At 41.3% G+C, this 18,914-nt stretch overlaps 1 protein-coding gene across 1 annotated transcript in view; it reads right to left on the bottom strand.

Moving 5' to 3' along the window:
- Nucleotides 1–1,894: 1,894 nt before the first annotated feature.
- The window catches only part of RAB10 (RAB10, member RAS oncogene family), a gene marked incomplete at both ends in the record, with an annotated part of 59,849 nt that continues 42,829 nt past the window's right edge, over nucleotides 1,895–18,914 (bottom strand). The window contains 4 exons of the mRNA XM_080711920.1: nucleotides 1,895–1,978; nucleotides 6,698–6,799; nucleotides 7,248–7,337; nucleotides 15,336–15,474. Coding sequence (XP_080568046.1) covers nucleotides 1,895–1,978; nucleotides 6,698–6,799; nucleotides 7,248–7,337; nucleotides 15,336–15,474 — 415 coding nt within the window. The remainder of the gene's footprint in view (nucleotides 1,979–6,697; nucleotides 6,800–7,247; nucleotides 7,338–15,335; nucleotides 15,475–18,914) is intronic.

Below are 18,914 nucleotides of genomic sequence, written 5' to 3'. Positions count from 1 at the left end.
GCAACGAATACATTAACAACAGTAGGTATAACCTAAAACTTTTCAGAACGCTGTAACATCATTATTTTTTTAGTGGAAAATGAGGGATTATTTGGCAATGCTGCTTTTTACTAGTAAACAATGATAAAGTCAAGTGAGGGTAAAATCTAAGAACACCAACCAGTGAGGCATATAAAATTGTTTTCAGGACACTATCTGAAAAATTCATGGATTTTCATAGCAGATATGTCCCTATGTTGTTATGTGAGCCAAGAGGTCATTAAAATGCGTGTCCCAGCACAGAAAGACTTTTCAACGGAAGCTGCTGTCCTAAACTCAGCCTCTGCTCGAAATGAATCATGCTATTCACAATTATTCCAACAAAGGTATCATCTTAGGATGCTAGCAGCATAGCAAACTTAACCTACCCTACCCTAATGTAAGCGATGAGGCAAAACCAGGAAGATGAAGAGAAGGAAGGACGGGGCGAGGAACAGCTCGAGATCCCAGCTTTACAGGAGAAGCCTTTGTCCTTTGTCTAAATCCATGGTAATACAAATTTTCGAAGAGGATATGAAGATAGGACTTAAAATTAATAATATCCTAAAGAAGTTCTAAATCTTAAAGACAACTTAACACTGAAAAAGTGTTCTTCAGAGGCCAAATCTCAGTATATTTGGCAAACGTTAATAAAACCCACTCCTCCTTCCTGCCCTTTTATTTTCTTTTAAACAATCTTTACTGGGCTACCAAACCACCAGAGGAGTTGCCAAAATGGAGACTACTCAAATTTAGGTGAAGAGACTTATTCTAGGAAAGTGAATAGGATATATACCTAATTAGAAAGACAAACCACGACACCCTCCAAACACTAGTGCATGCAGTTAACTCTTCCATTTCAGAAACACAATGAACAGACAGGAAGAGAACGAAGGGAAGGAGAGGGACACAGAAGTAAAAGGCCGACGAGGGACGGGAGAGGCCTGCGGGAGAGCGCACAGAAGACGCGGTCAGCTGGCCTCTGACAGTAGGCAGTTAGAAGTTATCTTTCAGTTTACTTAGCAAATTAAATCAGTGCTTTATGTTAAACTCAACAAACCTACTAGCTCGCCCCCCCATTTTAAATAACTCATACCATGAGGCGGTGGGGAGAAGCAAATAAAGCAGCATGCAGGAAGAGACGCGAGGAAGAAGTGGCCGAGGAGAACTGGCGGCAGGAATAGGCTTCGACATCAAGGCCACTGGAGTGAGACTCAGCAAACCAAAGCATCATTCTGCACTACCCTTTGTCCTCAACTGACTACTGAGACAGCACGGCCGAGCAAACCACAAACATCTTAATGGGCTGTGGGATGATATGTCTCCTGCACATGCTTCCACCAAACAAAAAGGGAAACCAAAGGAGTTCCTTTCCACATAAGGCACAGGACAAAGTTAACCCCATTTACACATTCAAGGCGAAATGAGTGCTTTCCTGGCTTTCGTTTCTTTTGCTATCACATGTCTATAGGTTATAGGGACTCAAGCACATTATCCATGACAGAAAATTCCACTGTTGTACAAAATAAAATTGTTAATTCTAACTTTTATTCTTATACAATTTGCAGAATAGAGTTGAAATGATTGCTATAGGTTTTAATGTTGAGAACTAGACTATAATACAACTGAAATGCAGTGGTGAGCTGAGCAAGGACATTGAAAAATGAAGTCACAGACATGATTTTTCTATACATTTTTTTGTTTGAAGAAAATTATAATAAAGTCAGCAAGCAGTCACAGATGAAAGAACAAATAAAATAAGTGGATTGGAGAGTTAAGATGAGAACAAAATATCTATTTAGAGTTAAAAATGGACAGAGTGGTTTATTTTGCAGCAAGAAGAGGAACGGGTGGTGGACGGCGCGGGCAGGAGCGCTCAGCAGCACTTGCTCTTCCAGCCGGTCACGCCCCCTCCACTGCTGATATCTACATTTTCACTGTTGGGCTCTTTTACCGGGGTCTGGAAGAAACACACAAGAAAAGTAACTCGTGAAAAAAGCATCGTCATGGACAAATCAAGATTCAGCAGAAGCATTCTCATCAATGTCAATTTATGCAACAAAAGGCAACTATAGTCACATGAGATAGGAGGCGTTGTTTCTGGTCTTTATTCAACCTGCTTCCTCCAAGCTATGAGATGTTACAGACATTTCCTGGCAACACTTAATAACAATTCTCAAGTCACCTCTGTTGTAATTTTCCCGAATAGATCCTAGCCCTGACTGTTCGATATATTTCTTACTTAAAAAGCATTATCAATCTGGGCGTGGTGGCGCACGCTTGTAATCCCCGCGCTTGGGAGGCAGAGACAGGAGGATCAAGCAGGTTCGAAGCCAGCCGCGCTGGCATAAGAGACCCTGTTTCAAAAATATAAAATAGGTCTGGGAGTGTAGCCCGGAGGTAGAAGGGCTTCCAGGAACCCCAGTACCACCACCAAAAAAAAAAAAAAAAAAAAAAAGCATTATCAAGCCGGGCGTGGTGGCGCACGCTTGTAATCCCAGCATTTGGGAGGCTGAGACAAGAGGATCTGGGTTTGAGGACAGTCACAGCTATTTAGTGATGCCCTCTGCAACTCAGTGGGACCCTGTTTCAAAATAAAGAATAAAAAATAGAGCAAGGGGTGTAGCTCGGAGGTAGAATAGCCCTGGATTCCATCCCTAGTAACACACACACACACACACACACACACACACACACACACACACACACACACCATTATCAAAGCCAGGCATGGTGGCGCATGCTTTAAATCCCAGTACTCGAGAGGCTGAGATAGGCAGATTGCAGGTTCAAGGACAGCCTTAGTAAGTAGAAAGACTCTCATCAAGCTGGCAAGACCCTATTTCAAAATAAAAATTTTAAAAAAGGACTGAGGGTGTGCCTTGGAAGTAGAATGCCCCTGGGTCTAATCCACAGTACCACAAAACAACAACAAAAACAAAAAACCTAAGCATTATCAAGAGAATTGTATGAAGCCAATGATGTGTTATGCCTACCTTTAGAGAGGTCATACAGCCCTTTCTGTTTAGTTTTCTAGAGCACAGCTTTTACTATTTAATCACTGTTTTAAAAAGGCAACCTTAGCTGGGCATGGTGACCACGCTCGTAATCCCAGCACTTGGGAGGCTGAGACAGGAGGATCGCACAGGTTCGAAGCCAGCCTCAGCTACTGAGTGAGGCTCTCAGCAACTTAGTGAGACCCTGTTTCCAAATAAAATATAAAAACAGGGCTGGGAGTGTAGCCCAGAGGTAGAGAGCCCCTGGGTTCCATCCCCAGACACACACACACACACACACACACACACACACACACACACACAGAGAGAGAGAGAGAGAGAGAGAGAGACACACACACACACACACACACACACACACACACACACACACACGGCAACCTTAACTATGAGTAAGTAAAAAAGGTGTTAGGCAATGGGGCAAAATGCAGCTAGATAGTTCATGAGGGAAACCTCAAAAGGACTTAAACAAAATGTTAGTGGTGCGACTCTTATGTGGTAGGCTTATGGATGATTTTCATTTTCTTCTCTGTATCATCTTAGACTGTCCCAACATTCTAATATAATTCTTAGAATCAGAACTCAATATTTTAAACGAGCAGTCCCATACTGTATGAATAAATTAGTGATAATTTACATGCATAAAGTACACAAATACTGTGTCCAGCTTTACTTATTTTTGCAGTATTGAGGACTGAACCCAGGGACATTCTGCCTTTTGGCTACACCTTTAGCCCTTTCTATTTTGAAACAGGATCTCCCTAAATTGCTGAGAATGGCCTCAAACACATGATCCTCCTACCTCAGCTCCCCAAGGGAGCTGGAATCACAGGAATGCAACGCTGTTTCTGGCTTACTTTTTATTTTAAATATTTGAGTCATGGGAATGAATGATTTAATAAATAAGCTTTAAAATGTTTAAGTTAAGCTGAGCATAGTGACGCACACCTGTAATCCCAATACTTGGGAGGCTGAGACAGGATGAACACAGGTTCGAGGACAGAATGAGCAAATAGTAAGGCTCTCATCAACCAAGGGAGAAGCTGCTTCAAAGTAAAAATAAAAAAATAGGGCTTGGGATGTAGCCTGGAGGTAGAATACCCCTGGGTTCAATTCCCAGTACCACCACCCAAAAAAAAAAAAAAGTTTTAAACTGCCTTCAATTTTAAGTCGATGCTAATGTGAAGCAAGTTCCTCCCTCCCTCCCTCCCTCCCTCCCTCCCTCCCTCTCTCCCTCCGTGTGTGTGTGTGTGTGTGTGTGTGTGTGTGTGTGTGTGTGTGTGTCACTGTGGACTGAACTCAAGGGGCATTTTACCTCCGAACCACATTCCCAGCCCTATTTTATTTTTTAGTTTGAAACAGGGTCTTCCTAAATTTCTGGGGCTGGCTGTGAACCTATGATTCTTCTGTCTCAGCCTTCCAAGTACTGGTATTATAAGCATATGCCAGCCCCAGCCTTCTTTGATGTTTTGAGCTCATAATGTTATTACACTAAAGTGTTATATATGTGTATGAGCAACAACGAAAGCCACTACCTCATATTCAGGCCTGTTTACCTGGGGAAGATTCTAGACTGAGATCTTTATATAATGGTACATATATAATTTAACTTTTATATAACATAGCACTATACAATAAAGTGTCAGGATGGTTAAGATCAAATGACTCCTTACAGATTGAAAAGAACCAGCCCATGAAGACAACCCAAAAGTCCAGAGACAAGAGTGTTTTGTTGACTTTTGGTTTTTTGTTTTGTTTTGTTGGTACTGGGGTTCCTGGAAGTCCTTCTACCTCCGGGCTACACTCCCAGACCTATTTTTATATTTTTATTTGGAAACAGGGTCTCTTAAGCCAGCGCGCACGGCTGGCTTTGAACCTGCACGATGCTCCTGTCTCCGCCTCCCAAGCGCAGGGATTAGAAGCGTGCACCACCACGCCCGGCTTTTGTTGACTTTTGTGATCACTCCTGTTGGTCACAATGAATAGAGAATTAGGAATCATAATTTCTGTACTTCGTTCTAGAGTTTCATTAGGTTACCCAGGCCTCAAATTTGCCTCAGCTTTTCCAGTAGCTGGGATTACAGGACTTGGTCCCATCAGGCCCAGCAGGCTTCACAGTGAGTGAGTGAGTGAGTGAGTGAGTGAGTGAGTGAGTGAGTGAGTTATTGGGATGGAACCCAGGAGCACTCTACCTCTGAGCTACACTCCCAGCCCTATTTTTTTTTTTTTAATTTCTTGCAGTATTGGGAATGGAATCCAGAGACATTCTAACTCCAAGCTACACCCCCACCCCTGTTTTTTCCTCCTCCTCCTCCTCCTCCTCCTCCTCCTCCTCCTCCTCCTCTTCTTATTGTTATTATTATTTTATGTTATTATTCTGCGGTACTTGGGATTGAACCCAAGGGCATTCTACCTCTGAGCTACACCCCCAACCCTATTTTTTATTCTTTATTTTGAAACAGGGTCCCACTAAGTTCCAGAGGGCTTTACTAAGTAGCTGAGGCTGGCTGTGAACCCCAATCCTCCTGTGTCAGCTTCGCCATTAGAAGTGGTGTACCGCCAGGCGTGGTGGCACACGCTTGTAATCCCCGCGCTTGGGAGGCAGAGACAGGAGGATTGTGCAGGTTCGAAGCCAGCCGCGCTGGCTTAAGAGACCCTGTTTCCAAAACTAAAACAATAGGTCTGGGAGTGTGGCCCTGATATAGAAGGGCTTCCAGGAACCCCAGTACCACACACACAAAAAAAATCAGTGGCTCCTTTATTCTTATTTTGAAACAGTGTCTTGGTAAGTTGCAGAGGACCTCATTAAGAGCTGAAGCTAGCTGTGAACCTCCAATCCTCCTGTCTCAGCCTCCCAAATACTGGGATTACAAGCGCATGCCGCGATACAGAGTTTATCATAAAATGATTGGCTAAAGTCGGGGGTGTGTGTGTTAATTCCATTTACATAGCAGACATAAACTTTCTATGTGCCTGTCTGAGAAATGACATTATGAAGGAACAGAGATTTGGTAGCTACAGAAGATTACTTCTAAACCAGGTGGGGTGACACACACTTGTAATCTCAGTACTTGGGAGGCTGAGACAGTAAGGTCGCAGATTTGTGGCCAGCCTCGGTTATTAAGTGAGGTCCTTCGCAACTTAGTGAGACCCTGTCTCAAAATAAAGAATAAAAAACAGGGCCCGCGCTGGAGCTCGGAGGTAGAATGCCCCTGGGTTCAATCCCGTTAAAAAAAAAAAAAAAATTACTTCTCATTTCTTCTATGGCGATGCACAGGACACATTAAGATGAACAAGTCCATGAGTGAAAAAGCTGGATGGGGCCAGAGTGTGGGCTACTTCACTGGGAAAGGGCTTACCTAGCAGACTCTGGATACCACCCACCACCACCACCAAGGAGGGAAAAAAGCTAGAAAAAGAAACATTAGAGAACAGAGTGATTGTAGGAGTTCAGATAAAAACTGCTGCCTCTGGCTAATCCTTCAAATTGCTAGATATCCTCTAACAATCTCGTTAGCAGTTCTTAACTCTGGAGGATGATGTGACACTAGTAATGAATACTGTTTTAGAAAAAATCCCACCCAAACGCAAATTTTGAAAGGAAATCCAGTATTTCAGAACAGACAAAACATTCAACTTAGCAAAAAGTAAAAATGGTAACTTACCTTTCGAAGGATATCTTCAGCTAATGTGAGAAATGCCTTTTCGATGTTTATATTTGCTTTTGCACTAGTCTCAAAAAATCTAATACCATGTTCCCTTGCAATCTACAATAGAAACAAAGTAGCATTATAAAATCGTCAAGTATGGGTTGGCAACTGATTACTCACAACTTAGGAAATATCAGATATTTCATTTTGGGGGCAAAGGAGAAGCTCAATGATCTAATTTCTGATTGTTATAAGGCTTCTGATTATCAAACTTTGAAATCATACATTTCTTTAAAGTCCTAAGATAAAAAACTAAGAATCACTAATTTATATTTTTCCCTCTGTGGCTTAAATAAGGTTAAAAACACTATACCCACAGATTTGATTCTCCCACACACATTGGAAACGCAATGAGGAATGTTCACTCTAAAGATGTTACCGTTTCCACCAGGCATCTGAAAACGCTGTGACTAGCTCAGCGCGTTCTACCGTCACTATCATCAAGCAGCGCGACGTAGTCCCATCGCCACGAAGAAACACAGTGTAATTTCATCCAGAGTTTTACCTGCTCTCCTTTTCCTTTCGGTACAACTCTTTTATCATCCATATCACACTTGTTTCCTAGTAACATTCTTTCCACATCTTCATTGGCGTGCTAAAATGAAATAAAATTTTACTTTTGCACATTACCATAAATTATGGCTTAATATTCTGTAAAGTGACTTTATTTTTCTCAAATTAGTGTTATTTCCATAACTGCAAACTTTTAAAGCAATTACCCTAAAACCAACTTCTGCTAAAGGCCTACACAAATGTATATACATATGTATGTGTTTATTAAGACACATGCCCTTATGAGTATTTAAAGGACTAATACCCATTAATATAAGGGCTGGGGACGAGCAGGGTGTGGCGCTGCAAGCCTGTAATTCCAAGTACTTGGGAGGCTGAGAACAGGGTGATCCGCAGGTTTGAGGACAGCCTTAGCAGCATAGGAAGACTCTCAGCAACCTAGAAAGACCCTGTCTCAAAACAAAACATAGAAAAGGGCCAGAGGTGCAGTTCAGAAGTAGAATACCCCTGAGTTCAGTCCCCAGTATCTCATATACACACAAATAAAAGAAGCAAAGAAAAAACTTGACATTTCTCCAAAGAAGATATACTATGAAAATTAAGCACAGGAAAAGGTGCTCAATATCATTAGTTATTACAGAAATGCAAAGCAACACCACAGTAAGATAAAACTTGACACATATTAGTATAGCTACTAAAACTACAACAGAAAACAAGAAGAAGAAAGAAGAAGAAAAAGCTGGGCGTGGTGGCACATGTTTGTGATCCCAGCATTTGGAAGGCTGAGAAAGGAGGTTCACGGTTCACTGACAGTCTCAGCTACTTAGTGAGGCCCTTTGCAACTCAGTAAGACCCTGTTTCAAAATAAAGAATAAAAAATAGGGCTGGGGGCATAACTCAGAGGTAGAGCGCCCCTGGGTTCCCTCCCCAGTACCACAAACAAGAAAAAGGAGGAAGAGGAGAAGGAGAAGAGAAAAAGGAGGAAGGGGGGCAGGGGAGGTGGCAGTAGGATGTAGAAAAATCAAAATCTATGTGCACTGTTAAGTGATACGGTAAAATCACTGCGAGAAAAGAGTTTGGCAGTTCCTATAAAGCTAAATGCAAAAACCAAACGATCTGGCAATTCCACTTGTAGATGTATAACCAAAAATGTAAAGCTCAAGTAAGTATGTGTTTGTAGCAATACTTTTCACAATAGTGAAAAAGTGTTACCACTCTTAACTGTTACCACAGTTGAGCTACTCCATTTCTTTTAAGAAAGTAGATATAAGTAAGTCATAAAATATGTTCTTCAATATAGTCTAAGAGGAGACAAAAACGTAGTGCTAGGAAATGTACCTCTTTATTTGTGTGTGTGGTGGGGGTGGGGTGGGGGGGGTAAGAGATACCCTTAGGAAAATCACAAACTTAGAAAAGAAATTAAGAAACGCCCTATTTAGGAATTCTATGGTCTTATCTGAACTCAGTGCTTCCTAATTTATTTTACTTCTACAACAAAGGAAACTTGGTAGATACCCAGTAATAACGAGCAACATACCAGGTGCTCCTAATATTGCACAGAGTGGTAAAAGAATCATCAAGAGGCATTCCTAATTTGCAGTATATGGATGGATGCCGAGACCGCCTGCTGCCTCGGCATCTATGTGTTGAGACCCCACTCCACATAGCCAATCGGCAACAAGCCCCGAGAAGAAGGTGTCGTCTCTGGCCAAAGTACCCCCCACTTTTAGATACCCTTCATGACTATTATTTTCTTGGTAATGATTCCTTTTAACTCTCTACACAAATTGCTCCGGTGATGTGAGATCAGGACTATGAAAGAAATTGAGTCCGTGGAAATAAATTCTCTAATAATTTGTCTAAACGCCCTTGGCTTTGCTCAATAGTAATGAAGAACTGGCCAGAACTCAGATGCTGTGATAAGCATTCCAGCTGCAGCAATCACAAATGGTCTCCGACCCTCATTCCTATAGCTAACTTAGGTTAAGCCATTAACTCCGGTAACCGGTAGCTCAGTTTAAGGTAACTCTGTTTACCCTTGAGATCCTGCCTAGAGACAGAGAAGATAAAACTTTGTGTGTGACTTCAAAGCAATTTAGTTGATGAACAACTTAGTCGCCCAAATACAATAGAGCCGAAGGAAAAAGATTGTTGACTTTTATGCCCAGTATGAGCATTCCCTGAGACAGAGAGACTGGCCGCATGGTTAGAAATGAATATGACAAAATAAAGGACAGATGTTCTAAATATATATGTATGAAGGAAAGGAAATACCGTAAGAGCAAGAAAAGCATTTTTGCATGAAGAAGAGCTTATCATAAGAACGTCCCAACTGGGAAAGAAAGGAATTAGAAAGTTAGAAGCAAGTTGCAGAGGGTTTGTGACAGGGAAATGGATTATTAAAGATGAATAGGCTTTTAATAGGCTTGTTGTCTAAAGAAGAGTGTTCAGCAGTTAAGGAAATACATCTGACAACTAAATCCAAGAACTTCATGGTGTTGTTTGTGGTGTTTTATTTGCCAAGCTGTGTTGTGAGTTTTTGTAAGCTTTCAGACTTCAGAAGGCAAGGCGGATGAGATCTTAGAGACTCCCATCGCATCTCCCTGGACCGCCATATCTCCCCATGCTTGTCATATGGATGTAGATGGAAACTTCAAAAAAGAAAGCAAAAGAAGATTCCATGAGAAAGCGTATTCTCCAAGCACTGGGCCTTGGGCGTGCCTGTATTTTCTCTGGAAGTTACCCTTTGGACCTGCTCTGCTGCAATATCGGAAGAAAGATCCGGAGTTACTCTCCTAAATGCTGGACTAGTCATTTACTTTGTTTGCATGTAATTCACTATTGTTTTACTGTGATTACACCCCTTTTCTTTTTTCTCCTATTATTAATCTCACTGGTGAAGGGTATAAATTTTTCTGGGTTCCTGTAATAAATTGTCATTGGCTCAAGAAGCCTTTGTCCATATCAGATTCTTTCTAGAGAGCGCCGTCACTAGGAACTCTTAGTTCCTAGAAGGGAAAGAATCGCTGCAGATAAGAGGCTGCAGTGCTCCACTCTGATCCTTCCTGAGGTTCTCGACCGCGAGTGGACTCGCCCCAATTAGACTGAGCTGGTTTGCGACAGATGGACATCAGTAGTTTCAAGAATGCTAAGTTATCAAAGTATGGTGGCATACTACTGTAATTCCAGTACTTGGGAGGTTGAAAGAGAGGATTGAAGGTTCGAGGTCAGTGTCAGCAAATCAAGAGGACTCTCCATAACTCATCAATACTGTTTCAAAATAAAAGGGTAAGGGGTATAGCTCAGATGTAGAATGCATTTGAGTTCAATCCCTAGCACCAAAAAAAAAAAAAAAGAATTTTAAATAATTATGACATTTTCAATTTAAAAGCAAGTAGTAATATTGCTCTGGTAAGGTTTAAATTCTCAAAGGATCTACACCACTGCCTTAAGAGACTCCCAGTCACTAAATGGACAAATTATCAAAATTATCTGAAATCATTTATTAATACCCTGATCACTTACAGACACTGAAAGTTTCTAATGTGGGTCTCGACTAAAACAGAAGACTCTCTAAGTCTGTACCTTTAGAGGCACTACTTCACTTAGGATACTTATAAAACATTAAAGCATAAGTAAGCCAATGAAAGGAAGCCTTTTAATAATTAAGTGTAAAATTACATGAGATGTGAACAAAACAGAAACAGCAAAATACCCAATTAAGCCAGGTGTGGTGGCACACACCTGTAATCCCAGTACTTGGCTAGGAGGCCGAGATAGGAGGATTGCAGGTTTGAGGCCATCTTCAACTTAGCAAGACACTGTTTCAAATTTTTAAAAAAATTTTTAAAAAATTTTAAGTTTTTTGTCAGGAAAGCAAGCAAGCTTTGGCAATATGACTACCAATTAACATCCCACTACAATTCCATACCTCACTAATATGGGGCTAATGAGAAAATAGGTAAAATTCATTGATTATGTATAACAAATTAGAGCATAAATATAACTCAAGCTTAAAAACAGATTTGAAAAGAGCCTGAACATTAGCATCCTGCGCTGCTAAGTGTCAATCCTAGAGCAACACCACAGAAGACAGTGGTGATCCACATCCTGTGATCAGTATGTCTTCCCTCAAGTCTGGGTACTAATGAAAGGTTTTTTTTTTTTTTTTGGTGGTACAGGGGGATAGAATCCAGGGGCATTCTACCTCTGAGCTCCACTCCCAGCCCTATTTTTTATTCTTTATTTTGAAACAGGGCCTTACTAGGTTATGAAGGGCCTCACGAGTTGCTGAGGTTGGCCACAAACCTGCGATCCTCCTGTCTCAGCCTCCCAAGCATTAGGATGATAAAGCTGTGTGCCACCAGGGCCGGCTTTCCTCCTTTACCTTCTGATTCAGCCTTGGCTTCCTGACAGGGTTAGCAATCTCTTACCAAAAGATAGCAGGGGAAAACATGCTAACGAGTCCAGTTGTCATTAAAACTACTAGTAACGATTAGGAAGACATCTGTCAGCCGGGCGTGGTGGCGCACACTTATAATCCCAGCATTCGGGAGGCTGAGACAGGAGGATCGTAGTTTGCGGACAGCCTCAGCTACTTAGTGAGGCCCTCTGCAACTTAGTGAGATGCTGTTTCAAAATAAAAAATAAAAATAGGGCTGGGGGTGTAGCTTGGAAGTAGAATGACCCTGGGTTCCATCCCCAGTACCACTAAAAGAAAAAAGACTTCTGTTTCAAATGCCCCCCCACCCAAGGTACTCCAGCCCTTTTACTTTTATTTAGAAACAGGGTCTCACTAGATTGCTAACAGCCTCACTAAGTTGCTGGGACTGGCTTTGAACCTGTGATCCTCCTGTTTCAGCCTTTCAAGTACTGGGATCAGAGGTATGTGCTGCCATGAGCAGCTTTTCTTTTTCTTTAAAACTAGTATATATGCATCTTTTTTTCTCTGGTGGTACTGGAGATGGAACCCAGGGCACTCTACCGTCGAGCTATACTCCCAGCCCTTTTTTTAATTCTTTATTTTGAAACAGGGTCTAAGTGTTGGAGGGCCTCACTAAGTAGCTGAGGCTGGCTGTGAATCTGCGATCCTCTGGTCTCAGCCTCCCAAATGCTGGGATTACAAGTGTGCACCACCACACCCAGCTGTATCTTCTTTTTCTGAGAGAAATTTTGGAACTGCATTTAATTTGACTCAAGGCAGATTGTCACATTATAAATTTTCATTATCAAGTTAAAGGCCTCTGTAGCAAGTAATGATATATAAAGCACAAGTACCTCTTAATCTGTACAAGTACCTCTAACAATCTGTACAAGAAAGTGTGTTTTACAAAATGTTATGACACTGAAGTCTTCTTATAACCCTAGCTATATGTTATATCAGAAATACTTTTCAAAACAACTTTATTTTGGCTATACCACTACTGGGTATCTTTCCAAAGGGGTTGAAACCAGAGAACTATAGTAATATATATACCCATGTTCATAAAAGTACAATTCACAATAGCCAAATTATGAAAACAACCTAGGTATTCACCAACAGATGAATGTACTACAAAATTATGGGAAATATACACAATGGAATTCTACTCCGCAATAAAGATTAAATTACATCATTCACAAGGCAACAAGGACGTGCTTCTTTTGTGTATGGTACTAGAGATTGAACCCAGGGGCATTGTGCCTCCAAGCTACACCCCCAGCCCAACTTTATTTCTTGTTTTGAAACAGTGTCTTGCTAGGTTGCTGAAAATCTTACTACTTGCTGAGGCTGCCCCTGAAACTGTGATTCTCCTGTCTCCGCATCCCATGTACTAGGATTACAGGCATGTACCACCATGACCAGCACCAAGGATGCCTTTCTGTCTGAGTGAAGTAAAAACATATTCCTATCAGTCCAGGAAATCTACTCAATTAGTATCCTTTTGGCTCTGATTTTTTTTCCCCTAGCTACTGTCCCTTTTACACTGTGCCTAAGAGATTTGTAGCAAGGCTAAGAAAGTACCTGAAAAAACAGCTGGGATATGCTTCTTTGAATAACAAACACAAAAACTTAAAAGTTCAAAATAACATCAGATAAATCTTTACAACTAAGATACCAATAATAAAATAAGCAAGATGAAATTAAGGTAAAGTAAGGTTCAATGCCAAACTTGGGGACCACAGATTTTTTTTTTGGTGGTACTTGGGATTGAACTCAGGGGCATTCTACCCTCAAGCTATACCCCTAGCCCTATTTCTTATTCTTTATTTTGAAACAGGGTCTCACTAAATTGCTAAGGGCCTAAGTAGCTGAGGCTGGCCAAGAACCTACAATCCTCCTGTCTCAATCTCCCCCATACAGCGATCACAAGCCAGGCTGGTACCTTTGTCTTTACAATGCAGATTCTCACACACGTTTCCCTATGCTAATATGCTGATTAATCTTTTTCATCCTGATGGAATGAACTTGTATTTACAACCACATCAAGCAAAACCACAAAGACAAACTGACATATCCATAAAGAGACATGTTTAGAATACTAAATGTTTTCTTGAAGGTAAAATTACCCAAATGAGAATCATTAGTTAGAAAGAGGCCACTGTCCCTCATTGAATAAATCAGAGGTTCCATGTAACTTTGAGGGCTATTACCTGCAATAACTAACCATAAAAAGCATTTAGAAGCTATGTTTCCTAAACATGAGATGTTTTGATATGCAAACACCAATAAGATAACCCATTAGTAGCCAGGTGTGGTGGCGCACACATTCAGGAGGCTGAGACCAGAGGATCATGATTCGCGGACAGACTCAGCTACTCGAGGCCCTTCAGAACTTAGCGAGACCCTGTTTCAAAATAAAGAATAAAAAATAGGGCCAGGGGCATAGTTCGGAGGTAGAATTCCCCCCGGGTTCCATCCCAGACCCAAAAAAAAAAAAAAAAAAAAAAAAGATAACCCATTAGATTTTTTTAAACATACATTGTAATCAAAGCAATAAGGAAGCAGCAATTAAAATATTTCCAACACAAAGTCACCTAAGCTACAGCAGAGTAAAAGATGCTTTTCTATTCAACGATACCTTATAGAAACTGCTACCTTCATACGTAGTGACATGGTATAACATTCTTGGTCAGATTTTTTTCCGTATTAGATTTTTTATTCCATGTTTGTGTTTTTTTGGGGGTATGGGGAGTATTGGAGATTCTACCTCCAGGCTACACTCCCAGCCCTATTTTATTTTTTATTTGCAAACAGGGTCTCACTAGGCTGCTGAGAGCCTCACTACATTGCTGGGGCTGGTTATGAACCTGCGATCCTCCTGTCTCAGCCTCCTAAGGACTAGAATTACAAGCATACACCACCATGCCCACTTACTCCATGCATTTCAAAATGTCTTGAAGCAATATGACATTTCTGCAACTTAGAAATAACTTAAAACTACTAAGGAAAATTTTAGTCATTCAATAAAAATTCAGTGAGCTGCGTACAGTGTCACATGCCTGTAATCGCAGCTATTTAAGAGGCTGAGGCAGAAGGACTTCAGGTTCAGGGGCAGATTGAGCAATTTAGTGAGATCCTGTCTTAAAATTTAAAAAGGTTGGGGATTTTGCTCAGTGGCAGAGAGACCCTGGGCTCCATACTTAGCACAGACCCCCCGCCCCCCAAAAAATAAAATTGAGAAAGAATGAGAGAACGGCATTGTAAATATCGTTGGTAAATTTCTATTTGGGAACATCTTATAATATGGCCATACAAGTGGGCATGGTGGCTCACACTTGTAATCCCAGCATTTGGGAGGCTGAGACAAGAGGATCGCAGTTTGTGGAAAGCCTCAGCCACTAGTGAGGTCCTTTGAAACTCAGCGAGACCCTGTTTCAAAATAAAAGATAAAAAATTGGGTTGAGAATGTATTTCAGAGGTAGAATGCCTCTGGGTTTCATCCCCAGTACCCCCCCACTAACAACAACAACAACAACAACAACAACAACAACAACGCCATATCAATTTTCTGGGTAATTAGTTATTGCCTTGGATGGGGTTTTTAGATATGCTGCCCGAGTTTAAGAAGAAAGGGTTTATATATTTTCTAGGTCTTACCTCATCTATGTTTCTAAGCCATTTGCTGATGTTTTCAAAACTTTTACCATTGGTGATGTCGTAAACTAGCATGATACCCATTGCTCCTCTGTAGTAGGAAGTTGTGATGGTGTGAAATCGTTCCTGGCCTGCTGTATCCCTGAAATAAACAGCCAATAATTGTATTAAGCATTTTTATATTACTACATTCCAGATAAAGGACAAAACAGTACAACAATTTGACAAAATGGTTTAAACGCCACTATCTAGCTGGGCCCAGTGGACATGTGCACGCCACCCCAGTGACTTTGTAGGCTGAAGCAGGATGATCACTTGAGCCCAAGACTTTGAGACCAGCCTGGGCAATATAGGAAGATCCTATCTCTAAACAAAACAAATGAAAATAGAACAACTACTCATTTAACTCTTTGTTTTTGTGGTGCTGGGGTTGAACCCAGGGACATTTTACCTCTGAGCTATACCCTCCAGCCCTTTTTGTTTCACTGAGTTGCTGAGATTGGCTTAAAACCTGCAATCCTCCCATCTCAGCCTCCCAAATACTGAAATTACAAGTGGTGCATCATCATACCTGGCTTCACTGAACTCACAACTAGCAAACAATTATGCTTTTTCTTTTTTTTCCTTTTTTTTTTTTTTTTTTTTTTTTGCGGCCCCAGGGATAGAACCCAGGGGCATTACAGCACCGAGCTACACCCTCAGCCCTAGTTTTTAGTCTTTTTTATTTTTGAAACAGGGTCTCACTGAGTTGCAAAGGGCCTCGCTAAGTAGCTGAGGCTGTTCAGGAACAGCAATCCTCCGGTCTCTGCCTCCCAAATTCTGGAATTACAAGGGTGAGTCACCACGCCCAGCTCTTCTTCTTTTTTGGGGGTGAGTGTATGTGTGTACTAGGAATAGAACCCAGGGCCCTTCTATCTCCAGGCTACACATCCCAAACCTACTTTATTATTTTTTTTTTGGAAAAAGGATCTCACTAAGTTGCTGAGGCTGGCTCCCAAGCACTGGGATTACAAGTGAGCTCCACAACACCCGGCTAAAAATTAACATCTTTCATAAACACATGCACACACGTTTAGTTGAAGAAAATCAATGACCTATTTCCATATAGGAAATCTGGAAAACAGTAGCAATTGACACATAAAACTCTTGGAAGTTACTACTAAACACCAGCAAGCATCATAAAAACTCTTAGAATTTCACTTCAGTAATTTTATAATGCAACACAAAAGCATATGGAATTTTTAGGACATTTGGGGACAGTGCTACATTTAGAATCATTTAAAAGATGTTAGCCAGGCTTTGGTGGCGCACACTTGTAAACCCAGCATTTAGGAGGCTGAAACAGGAGTAACCTAGTTTGCGATCAGCCTCAGCTACCTTGTGAGGTCCTTTGCAACTCAGTGAGACCCTGTTTCAAAATAAAGAATAAAAACAGAGGGCTGGGGGTATACCTCAAAACAAAACAAAAATGTTAAAGGAGGCTGGGTGTGGTGGCACACATCTATAATCCCAGTATTACAGTATTTTTCATTATTATAAAATTAATTCGGGCTAAAGTTTAATATATAGTCCAATAATCATACTCTCATTTATATTCCCTCCCTCCCTTCTGCCTTATCTCCCTCTCTTTCTTGTACTGGGGATTAAACTCAAAGGAGTTAGCAGGGCATGGTGGTGTACGCTTGTAATCCCAGCATTTGGGAGCCTGAGACAGGAGGATAGTGGTTTGCTGACAGCCTCAGCTACTTATGAGGCCCTTTTTTTTTCTTTTCTTTTTTTCCTTCCTTCTTTTTCTTTCTTTCTTTTTTTTTTTTTTTTTTTTTTGTGGTACTGCAGATGAAACCCAGGGGCATTCTGCCTCTGAGCTACACCTCCCGCCCTATTTTTACTCTTTATTTTGAAACAGGGTCTCACTGATTTGCAAAGGCCCTCAATAAATAGCTGAAGCTGTCCCTGAACTTGGATCCTTCTGTCTCGACCTCCCAAATGCACAAGTGTGTACCACCATGCCCAGCTGAAGCCCTTTGCTTTAAAAAACAAAAACAAGGGAGTTCTACATCAGAGCTACATCCCCGGCCCTATTTCATTGTTTTTGGTTCTGGAGATTAAATCCAGGTGCATTCTACATCTGAACTATACTCCCAGCCCTGCCTTTTGTTCTTTATTCTGAAAAGGGGTCTAAGTTGTAGAGAGCCTCACTTAAGTAGCTGAGGCTGGCCACAAACCTATGATCCTCCTATTTCAGCCACCCAAGTGCTGGGACTACAAGTGCAAACCATAAGGTTTCACTAAGTTTCTGAGGCTGGTTTGGAACCTGAGATCTTCCTGTCAGCTTCTCAAATACTGGGATTACAGGCACCATGCCCAGTTTATGCTCTCATTTCTTCCTTTTTATAGCTAATTCTCATCAGCAATCATGTTTTAGTACTAATCGTGTGTATGTGTGTACTTCCAAGATATATCCCCAGACCTATTTTATTTTTTATTTGGAAACAAAGTACCTCAAATCAGGTATATAATTATAAATGCTTCATTAAGAAATAAAGATCTTAGCCAGGCATGATGGCACACCACTTACTTACTTACTTGGGAGGCTAAGACAGGAGACTCTCTGTTCATCAAAAGCCTCAGCTACTTAAGTGAAGCCCTCTGCAACTCAGTGAAACCCTGGGAGTGTAGCTTGGAGGCAGAATGCCCCTGGGTTCAATCCCCAGTTCCACCAAGAAAAATAATTAATTAATTAATTAATTAAAAGGTTTGAAGCCAGGAGTGGTGTTACACATTTGTAATTCCCGTATCTGGGAGGCTAAGACAGGAGGATCACAGGTTCAAGGCCAGCCTCAGCAATTTAGCAAGACCCTCAGCAACTCAACAAGACCCTGTTTCAAAATAAAAAGGGCAAGTGGTATAGCTCCAAGGCAGAATGCCTCTGGGTCCAATCTCCAGTTTCAAAAATTTAAAAAATAAAACAAAGGTCTGAACCCAACAAGGTGGTGTAAGCCTGTAATCTGAGTACTTGGAAGGCTGAGACAGGAGAATGGTGGGTTTGAGGCCAGACTCAGCAATTTAGAGAAAACCTTAGCAACTAAAGAAGACCTTGTTTCAAAAATAAAAAATAAGCTGGGCGTGGTGGCACACGCTTGTAATCCCAGTACTTGGAAGGCTGAGATAGGAGATCGCACAGGTCGAAGCCAGCCTCAGCTACTTAGTGAGGCTCTCGGCAACTTAATGAGACCCTGTTTCTAAATAAAATATACATATATTTAAAAAAAAAATAGGTCCGGGAGTATAGCCCAGAGGTAGAAAAGCCCCTGGGTTCCACCCCCAGTACCACAAAAAAATAAAATAAAATAATAAAAATGAGCTGTGCGTGGCGCATATTTCTGTAATCACAATAGCTGGGAGGTTGGGAGAGAGAATTACAGGTTTGAGGACAGCCTTAGCAAGTAGTGAGACTCATCAATCTAGTGAGACCCTGTTTCAAAATAATATAAAATAGGGTTAGGAATCTAACTCTGGAAGTAGAATGCCCCTGGGTTCAATCCTCAGTAGCCCCCCACAAGGCTGGGGTCATGTCTGGAG

The sequence above is a fragment of the Muscardinus avellanarius genome, assembly GCF_963383645.1.
Source record: "Muscardinus avellanarius genome assembly, chromosome: 15".
NCBI classification, from domain to species: domain Eukaryota; kingdom Metazoa; phylum Chordata; class Mammalia; order Rodentia; family Gliridae; genus Muscardinus; species Muscardinus avellanarius.
This window is presented reverse-complemented; position numbering and strand designations above follow the sequence as displayed.